Source organism: Herpailurus yagouaroundi, unplaced genomic scaffold, assembly GCF_014898765.1.
Source record: "Herpailurus yagouaroundi ecotype Mexico unplaced genomic scaffold, PumYag 67793, whole genome shotgun sequence".
NCBI classification, from domain to species: Eukaryota; Metazoa; Chordata; class Mammalia; order Carnivora; family Felidae; genus Herpailurus; species Herpailurus yagouaroundi.
The window spans coordinates 14,150,342-14,161,027 of NW_024420586.1; the positions used below are offsets into that span (position 1 = coordinate 14,150,342).

Sequence of the window (10,686 nt, forward strand, 5' to 3'; positions counted from 1 at the left end):
ACAATATTTATTCTTCCAACCCATGAGCATGGAATGTTTTTCCATTTCTTTATATCTTCTTCAATTTCCTTCATAAGTTCTCTTTAGTTTTCAGCATACAGATCTTTTATATCTTTGGTTAGATTTATCCCTAGGTATTTTATGCTTCTTGGTGCAATTGTGAATGGGATCAGTTTCTTTATTTGTCTTTCTGTTGCTTCATTATTAGTGTATAAGAATGCAACTGATTTCTGTACATTGATTTTGTATCCTGCAACTTTGCCGAATTCATGTATCAGTTCTAGCAGACTTCTGGTGGAGTTTATCGGATTTTCCATGTATAATATCATGTCATCTGCAAAAAGTGAAAGCTTAACTTCATCTTTGCCAATTTTGATGCCTTTGATTTCCTTTTGTTGTCTGATTGGTGATGCTAGCACTTCCAACACTATGTTAAACAACAGTGGTGAGAGTGGACATCCCTGTCACATTGATCTCAGGGAAAAAGCTCTCAGTTTTTCCCCATTGACGATGATGTTAGCTGTGGGCTTTTCATAAATGGCTTTGATGATGTTTAAGTATGTTCCTTCTATCCCGACTTTCTTGAGGGTTTTTATTAAGAAAGTTGCTGAATTTTGTCAAAGGCCTTTTCTGCATCGATTGACAGGATCCTATGGTTCTTATCTTTTCTTTTATTCATGTGATGTATCACATTGATTGATTTGCGAATGTTGAACCAGCCCTGCATCCCAGAATGAATCTGGCTTGATCATGGTGAATAATTCTTTTTATATGCTGTTGAATTCGATTTGCTAGTATCTTATTGAGAATATTTGCATCCATATTCATCAGGGATATTGGCCTGTAGTTCTCTTTTTTTACTGGGTCTCTGTCTGGTTTAGGAATCAAAGTAATACTGGCTTCATAGAATGAGTCTGGGAGTTTTCCTTCCCTTTCTATGTTTTGGAATAACTTGTGAAGGATAGGTATTATCTCTGCTTTAAACGTCTGATAGAACTCCCCTGGGAAGCCATCTGGTCCTGGACTCTTATTTGTTGGCAGATTTTTGATGACTGATTCAATTTCTTCGCTGGTTATGGGTCTGTTCAAGCTTTCTATTTCCTCCTGATTGAGTTTTGGAAGTGTGTGGGTGTTTAGGAATTTGTCCATTTCTTCCAGGTTGTCCAGTTTGTTGGCATATAATTTTTCATAGTATTCCCTGATAATTGCTTGTATCTCTGAGGGATTGGTTGTAATAATTCCATTTTCATTCATGATTTTATCTATTTGGGTCATCTCCCTTTTCTTTTTGAGAAGCCTGGCTAGAGGTTTATCAATTTTGTTTATTTTTTCAAAAAACCAACTCTTGGTTTCGTTGATCTGCTCTACAGTTTTTTTTAGATTCTATATTGTTTATTTCTGCTCTGATCTTTATTATTTCTCTTCTTCTGCTGGGTTTAGGCTGTCTTTGCTGTTCTGCTTCTATTTCCTTTAGGTGTGCTGTTAGATTTTGCATTTGGGATTTTTCTTGTTTCTTGAGATAGGCCTGGATTGCAATGTATTTTCCTCTCAGGACTGCCTTTGCTGCATCCCAAAGCGTTTGGATTGTTGTATTTTCATTTTCATTTGTTTCCATATATTTTTTAATTTCTTCTCTAGTTGCCTGGTTGACCCATTCATTCTTTAGTAGGGTGTTCTTTAACCTCCATGCTTTTGGAGGTTTTCCAGACGTTTTCCTTGGTTGATTTCAAGCTTCATCGCCTTGTGGTCTGAAAGTATGCATGGTATGATCTCAATTGTTGTATACTTATGAAGGGCTGTTTTGTGACCCAGTATGTGATCTATCTTGGCGAATGTTCCATGTGCACTCGAGAAAAAAGTATGTTCTATTGCTTTGGGATGCAGAGTTCTAAATATATCTGTCAAGTCCATCTGATCCATTGTATCATTCAGGGCCCTTGTTTCTTTATTGACCGTGTGTCTAGATGATCTATCCATTGCTGTAAGTGGAGTGTTAAAGTCCCCTGCAATTACCACATTCTTATCAATAAGGTTGTTTATGTTTGTGAGTAATTGTTTTATATATTTGGGGGCTCCTTTATTCGGCGCATAGACATTTGTAATTGTTAGCTCTTCCTGATGGATAGACCCTGTGATTATTATATAATGCCCTTCTTCATCTCTTGTGACAGCCTTTAATTTAAAGTCTAGTTTGTCTGATGTAAGTATGGCTACTCCAGCTTTCTTTTGGCTTCCAGTAGCATGATACATAGTTCTCCATCCCCTCACTCTCAATCTGAAGGTGTCCTCAGGTCTAAAATGAGTCTCTTGTAGACAGCAAATAGATGGGTCTTGTTGTTTTTTCCATTCTGATACCCTATGTCTTTTGGTTGGTGCATTTAGTCCAGTTACATTCAGTGTTATTATAGAGAGATATGGGTTTAGAGTCGTCGTGTTGTCCGTAGGTTTCATGCTTGTAGTGATGTCTCTGGTACTTTGTCTCACAGGATCCCCCTTAGGATCTCTTGTAGGGCTGGTTTAGTGGTGACGAATTCCTTCAGTTTTTGTTTGTTTGGGAAGACCTTTATCTCTCCTTCTATTCTAAATGACAGACTTGCTGGATAAAGGATTCTTGGCTGCATATTTTTTCTGTTCTTCACAATAAAGATCTCCTGTCATTCCTTTCTGGCCTGCCAAGTTTCAGTAGAGAGATCGGTCACGAGTCTTATTGGTCTCCCTTTATATGTTAGAGCACATTTATCCCTAGCTGCTTTCAGAATTTTCTCTTTATCCTTGTATTTTGCCAGTTTCACTATGATATGTCGTGCAGAAGTCGATTCAAGTTACGTCTGAAGGGAGTTCTCTGTGCCTCTTGGATTTCAATGCCTTTTTCCTTCCCCAGATCAGGGAAGTTCTCAGCTATGATTTCTTCAAGTACCCCTTCAGCACCTTTCCCTCTCTCTTCCTCCTCTGGAATACCAAGTATGCGTAGATTATTTCTCTTTAGTGCATCACTTAGTTCTCTAATTTTCCCCTCATACTCCTGGATTTTTTTAATCTTTTTCTCAGCTTCTTCTTTTTCCATAATTTTATCTTCTAGTTCACCTATTCTCTCCTCTGCCTCTTCAATCCGAGCTGTAGTTGTCTCCATTTTAATTTGCAACTCATTGATAGCAGTTTTTAGCTCCTCCTGACTGTTCCTTAATCCCTTGATCTCTGTAGCAAGAGATTCTCTGCTGTCCTTTATACTGTTTTCAAGCCCAGCGATTAATTTTATGACTATTATTCTAAATTCATTTTCTGTTATATTGTTTAAATCCTTTTTGATCAGTTCGTTAACTGTTGTTATTTCCTGGACGTTTTTCTGAGGCGAATTCTTCCATTGTATCATTTTGGATAGTCCCTGGAGTGGTGCAGGACTGTGGGGCACTTCCCCTGTGCTGTCTTGAATAACTTGCGTTTTTGGGCAGGGCCGCAATCAGACCTGGTGTCTGCCCCCAGCCAACTACTGGGGCCACAGTCAGACTGGTGTGTGCCTTCTCTTCCCCTCTCCTAGGGGCGGGATTCACTGTGGGGTGGCGTGGCCCGTCTGGGCTACTTGCACACTGCCAGGCTTGTGGTGCTGGGGATCTGGCGTATGAGCTGGGGTGGATCCGCAAGGTGCACAAGGGTGGGAGGGCCAGGCTCAGCTCGCTTTTGTTTGGGAGATCCGCTGAGGGAGTCAGACCTGCCAGAGGGATGGATCAGCAAAAGTACAGTGTTGGGTGTTTGTGAGGTACAAGCAAGTTCCCTGGCAGGAACTGGGTCCCTTTTGGATTTTGGCTGGGGGATGGTCGAGGGAGATGGCGGTGGCGAGCACCTTTGTTCCCCGCTAAGCTGAGCTCTGTCGTCCAGGGCTCAACAGCTCTCCCTCCCTTTGTCTTCCAGCCTTCCCGCTTTCTGAGCAGAGCTGGTAACTTATAACCTTCCAGATGTCAAATCCCGCTTGCTGTCTGAACACACTCCATCTGGCCCCTCCACTTTTGCAAGCCAGACTCGGGGGCTTTGCTTGGCCAGCAGGCCACCCCTCCGCCCAGGCTCCCTCTCGCCAGTCCGTGGAGCATGCACCGCCTCTCTGCCCTTCCTACCCTCTTCCGTGGGCCTCTCGTCTGTGCTTGGCTGTGGAGACTCTGTTCTGCTAGTCTTCTGGCGGTTTTCTGGGTTATTCAGGCAGGTGTGGGTGGGATCTAAGTGATTAGCAGGACGCGCGGTGAGCCCAGCGGCCTCCTACACCGCCATCTTCCCAGGATCCCCCGATTTATTAATTTTATAACTGGAAATTTGTACCCTTTAACCCCCTTCATCCATTTTGCCCATCCTCCTCCCCTTGCCCTTGCAACCACCAGTCTGTACTGTGTATGTGTGAGTTTGGTTTTTTGTTTTTTGTGTTTAGATTCCACATGTGAGTCAGTTCATATGGTATTTGTTTTTCTGTGTCTGACTTATTTCACTTAGCATAATGCCCTCAAGGTACATCCATGTTGTCAAAAATAGCAAGATTTTCTTCTTATTTTATTGGCAAATAATATTCTGTTGTATACGTATACTGTATTTTCTTTATCTCTTCATCCTTTGGTGGATGGTCAGGTTGTTTCAATGTCTTGGCTCTTGTAAGTAATGCTGCAATGGGTTAGTGTTTTGAGTGTTTTGAATTAATGTTTTTATTTTCTTTGGATGAATACCCAGAAGTGGAAATGCTGGGTTGTATGGTAGTTCTATTTTTGATCGATTAAAGAACTCCATCCTGTTTTCCATAGTAGTTGCATCATTTTACATTCCTTCCAACAGTATAGGAGGGTTCCTTTTTCTCTACATCCTTGCCAACACTTGTTATTTCTATTTCTTGTCTTTTTGATAATACCCATTCTCGGGTGTGACATGGTACTTCATTGTAGTTTTGATTTGCAATTCCCTGATGATTAGTGATGTTGAGTGATGGTGATTAATGAGTGATATTTTCTCCCATCCCCTAGGTTGCCTTTTCATTTTGTGGATGGTTTCCTTTGCTGTGCAGAAGGCTTTGTTTGATGTATTCCCGCTTGTTCCTTATATCTTTAGACATATTTTCCATTAGTTGAGCATATTTATAATAGTCAACTTATCCTCTATGGTAAGTTTAACATGTGAGTTTCGTCAAGGCAGTTTCTATTGATTGGAGTTTTTCTGTGTATTGGCTATACTTTCCTATTTCTTTTCATGCCCTGTAATTTTTTGTTGAAAACTGGGCATTTTAAATGATAGTATTTGGCAACTCTGGAAATCAGATACCCCCAAGATTTATTGTCATTGCTATTTGTTTCTGTTGTTCTTTGTCTTTAGTGCTTTTTTTTAGACTGAGTCTGTAAAGGTTGTTTTCTTTGTTATGTGTAGCCAATCAAGGATCTTCTCAGTTAATTTTGGGGTCAGTGAATGATTGGGCCGAGCTTCTCTTAAATTCCCTGAATCAGTAAGTCTCACAGCCTTTGCTAAGAGCTTTTGTGTGAGTGTATTGGGTGGGGCAAATCTTCACTGTTCTGTCAGGTAGTTTACAACTCTTTTTGGCCTTTAATTCCTTCTTGTACAACATCTCAAAGTGAGGCAAAAATGAGAAATTGGAGCTTTCTCAAATCTTTCCTGGGTATGTAAACCGTCATCTAGATTACCAGGAATGTGTCAGAGCTTTTCAAATGCCTTCTGAATGTTTTCATTTTTTGTTTCTCTTTTCCTTTCTTTTTCCTTTTTTGTTTTGTTTTGCCTCTTATTTTCCTCTTATTAGCTGTGATTAACAATTGCTGCTGATTTTGTAAAAAAAAAATTTTAATGTTTGCTTATTTTTGAGAGAGAGAGAGAGTGCGTGCATGAGTGGGAGAGGGTCAGAGAGAGGGAGACACAGAATCCGAAGCAGGCTTCAGGCTCTGAGCTGTCAGCACAGAGCCCATGTGGGGCTCAAACTCATGAACCATGAGATCAGGACCTGCGCCAAAGTCAGATGCTTAATTGCTTAACCGACTGAGCCACCCAAGTGCCCTGCTGCTGATTTTTTGATGGGCCGGGAGGAGAAGGGGGTTCAGTGGAGAGAATTGTTCACAAAGAATGAGCTCTGAACCAGGTCAATGAAAATTATACCCTTATAATAGGCTTTTTGGCTAGCTTCTAGACTGGACATAGAGGGACAGTTCTCTGGTGGTGGGGCTTTTGGAGAGCTCCAAATCTGTTCTTTTCCCTCCTGTCTACTCGGCTAACGGTTTTCACAGCTGCCATAGTTGCAAGGCTATTTTCAAAGACAGCACAAAACTGGGAATAGGAGCATCAGATCACAGTGTCTAAAAATGCCATGAAGCCTGTTATGTTTTCAGAAATTCAGCTATTTTTTTCTTAAATAAATACTTCTGGGATTTTTTATAAGCTTTTAGGTAATTTTAAAATTTGGGTAAAGTTGATTTTGACAATTATTCCAGTGGTCTCTTCCTGTTTGTGGAGGAGGGGGTATTTGGAGATCCTTAATTTGCTATCCTTCAAGCGCTTCACTACTATCATTCTTAATAATTTCTCAAAGAATTTTCCAATAATATATATCTTAAATGTTTGTCAATGCCGTATATCAAATTTCTAAGCCACTTTCATGTCATGGTTATGAACTAGCTCTCTGTAAAATTTTATAAAGTTTTTTTTATTTGCTTTTTATTTTTTCCAACAGTATAATATTATTTTTTAGAATCCATTTGGACTGATATAACAAAATGCCATAGATTGTATGGTTTATAAACAACAGAAATTTATTTCTCACCCTTCTGGAGGCTAGGAGTCCTAGATCAGGGCACCAGCACAGTTGGGTGAGGATCCTCTTCCTGGTTGTAGACTTCTTGTTGTATTCTTACATGGTAGAAGGGTCTAGGGAGCTTTGTGGGGCCTGTTTTGTAAGAGCACTATGACCTAATCCCTTCCCAAAGGCCCTAATCTCCTAATTCCATCACACTGAGTATTAGCCTTAAACGTAGGAGTTTTGGGGGTTCACAGACATTTAGTCTATAGCAATTGACTACTTTTTCTTTTTTTAGAATGTGATCTGTTCATTCATTCCACATCAAGTAGGTGTCTTTAAAGTGAAGCAATTGATAGAGATTATTGGCTCAGTGGCAGATGAAAATTTTCAGTCTACATCTCTGAAACCTTTTCATCAAATATATTTATATTTCAAGAGTGTCTGCAAACCTTCCACCAAGAAAGTTGTGATGAAAGTTAATCCTGGTAAGCTATTATTGACCCTTACCTTTTTTGTTAAATGAAGGTTATATGGATTATCTTAATACACTTACTGCTTAGCTATGTATATCACATGTAATCTAATCTTGTGGTTCTTACCTTTGAATGCATCAAAATCACCTGGAAGCAGTCTTCTTAAATGTGGTTAAACCTTCTTAAAATAAACCTTCTTAAAATAGGTACCACTGTCCTACATCCCAGAAATGATTGTTAAATAGGTCTTTGTTAGAACCCCAAAATTTGCATTTCTAACATGTCCCCAACATTTGCTCATGTTGCCATTTTGAGGATTACACTTGTGATAGTACTGGTTTAGAGATCTATAAAATTTACATATTTTAATGTTTTTCATGTTCTATGTTTTCTTTTGAGTCTGTAATGTAAACTAATTTTGACCACTCCTTGGATTTTTGCGTTGCTGCTGTTTCATGTAATCCTCAATTATCTTTTATACTTTGAGCCATATGAAATTACTGATATTCAGCTCTCTGTAATCTATGAAAACTTGCGTCATATGGGCTAACGCATTCCTTCAAGTTACTATGTTTTATTTTTTATGCATGCATTATATTTCAGAATTGTTTTGTGTAGGTTCATTTGTTAAATGGTTATTTGTAGGGGCGCTTGGGTGGCCCACTAGGTTAAGTGTCTGGCTTCAGCTCAGGTCATGATCTCACAGTTCGTGTGTTGAAGCCCTGCATCGAGCTCTGTGCTGATGACACAGAGCCTGCAGCCTGCTTTGGATTCTCTGTCTCCCTCTCTCTGACCCTGCTCATGCACTCTCTCTCTCTCTCTCTCTCTCTCAAAAAAAAATAAACATTAAAAAACTTTTTAATGAATTATTTGAATTTCTTTGAATGTGTTTCTTTGTTTAGGGACTTCATTTTAAGGTAGAATCAATGGTATAGTCTATTAATACATGGAAATTATTCGGACAGCTGAAATTAAAAAAAAATATTTAACTTAATATCCACTTCTATAAAAGGTATATCCCCTTTGGTCAGTAATCCAACGGGACAGTTTGTGGTCAGAGACTTGCCAGAATACAAGGACTGTGCGCCTGTTGCAATGCTTCAATCAACCATGACACACCTTCACAATCATCACCTAAGTAAAGAGTCACTGAAGGATGCACTGATAGCTTTTCCCAATGATCGAGCTGCAAGTATCAGGTCTGGAGACCAGGATAAACATTTCAGGTAACATGCTGTATTAAAAACCTGAAATTTTGAAAGGCACAATTACCAACGTGATATGTAGGTCTTAGCAGATCTTGCTGTAACAAATTAATGATGACAATAATAATAATAGTAATAAAATTTTATTTCCTTTGTCCTTTTTTTGTTTTACATTGGAGGAGATGGTTATTGAATGCTACTGTATTTGCTTCGTCTAACCTCTTGTCACCTCTACTGTGTGCTTGACAGGAAGTGAATGGTTTGCCAGATGATTATTAAAATATGCTGTGGACAAGTATAGAATAATAGAAATAATCACTTTAAAAAATGTATCAAGTTCTTATAGTAGTCCTATTCATTAAGTATGGTTGACAGCTTCAATTTCTCTAAGATAAAAGTAAACATCATAATCGTCATCATCATCCTCTTTGTTCCCCTCAAAGTCACATTTCCCATAACCCTCCCCAAATTGAACTAAAACCTCAATAATGAGGATCAAAAGTGATGTTAAACCTTAATATAAATCCATTCAAACTGTTGTAGACTCTAAGTCTAAAGTACTTTCTTGACCAGCAAGAGAGCAGACACAGGATTAAAAGCAAGAGATGGCTAATATCCGGGAAAAGACAAGAGCCCTGAATAAGGGTTCTTGCTCTGTATTTATTAAGATTAGAAGGCTTACAGACATCATGGGCGTGCACAAAGAGACAATAAATTTGTGAACATTAACTCATGGGCATGAGGGAAAGGGGATTTTGAAGATATACGGTGTTAGGGGCTTGGGTCAATATAAACCAAAATCCTGGTGCTGGGCAGATGGGCAGATGGTTGTTAGCAGACAGGAGACTCTGTTTATCTTAGCTAGCCTAGGGGATAAGACAGAGCATATAACCTCAGGGTTAACAAGGCACCTTTTCTTCTGCTAATCAGCTCCTCTTTGGGTCACTCCAATGGCAGCAGTCTATAGCCCTATTTACCTGTTTACCTAATTTGGTCCTTCCTTCCTGTGAAAGCAGCTTTCTGCTATAGTACTAAATTGGGGGGCAATTTCACCCTGAATACCTAATCTTGCTTATCTCGTGTACGTTTGTATTGGGGCCCTTGCCTCCCCCCCCCCATTTGGGGGCCGTTGGCCTCCCCCCCCTTTATTCTGGGGGCCTTAGCCCCCCTTCTCTATTGTTATTCGCCTAATCTTGTTTACTCAAACTTGGGTGTGAGCATCCTATGGCTTTGTAATTGTTTATGCCTTGTTAACCCATTGGTGCAAGCCCAGGGAATTTCTAAGCTTACTCCCCACACCAAACCTCAAAGAAATTACTGCCTTCCAAGGGCTTAGAAGAAACCCAGGCATCCTGGTTTTTACACCTGTAAGATTGAAATGAGTTTCTTTTCTGCCTGCTTGTATGCTACTATAGACTATCTAAACTTGATAATATCCCTGGGTTTTCTCTGCTTGTCTCTTTACCTTTGGTAAGTCATTAAGCTCACTTAATTTTACAGCCATTTTCTTGCAATATCATTTGATTTTAGGCCATAATTGTTTTATTATCCACAATTGGAAGATTCTGGGTTTTTATATAGCCTGTCTTATTATTTCATTTTACAGATTTTATCCATACCAGCCTTTCTCTCGCTCTTTTTTGTTTGACAGATACCCTGAAACATAGGAGTGTAAAAATTGCTCAGACTCCATTTTAAGTAATTATGTAGTATAATAAAGGAAAACTGATCCCTCCCTCTGACTCATTGCACTCCATCCCATACAGAAGTATTTGTTGGAAACACTTTTTTTTAATGTATTCTTTTCCATCCTTTCCTATGCTTACACAAATATATTTGTATAGACATGTTAATGTAATATTAATATTTTGTTTCTAAGTCAGTCTTAATCATGTGTTCTAAAAATGCCAGATATTTTTTTGAAGAAGACTAAGCATTTCCTATTTATATCATGGCCAAAATTATTTTTCTCAGTTTACTCTTTTCCATACTAATAGAAATGCAAAATTTAGTTATTTTCTGGTTAGCAATTAGTAATTTTAAGTAATGAAATTTAATGATGTATTAAATTATTGGTAACAGGGGCACCTGGTGGCTCATTTTGTTAAGTGCCTGACTTTTGATTTTGGCTCTGGTTCTCACAGTTTGTGGGATCAAGCCCCTCCTCGAGCTCTCTGCTGGCAGTGTGGAAACTGCTTGGGATTCTCTCTCTCTCTCTCTCTCTCTCTCTCTCTCTCTCTCTCTCTCT

At 39.1% G+C, this 10,686-nt stretch overlaps 1 protein-coding gene across 1 annotated transcript in view; it reads left to right on the forward strand.

Moving 5' to 3' along the window:
- CFAP47 (cilia and flagella associated protein 47) overlaps positions 1 to 10,686 on the forward strand; it is a 562,540-nt gene that overhangs the window by 37,452 nt on the left and 514,402 nt on the right. Inside the window, exons 9-10 of the mRNA XM_040468820.1 lie at positions 7,056 to 7,245; positions 8,246 to 8,459. Coding sequence (XP_040324754.1) covers positions 7,056 to 7,245; positions 8,246 to 8,459 — 404 coding nt within the window. The remainder of the gene's footprint in view (positions 1 to 7,055; positions 7,246 to 8,245; positions 8,460 to 10,686) is intronic.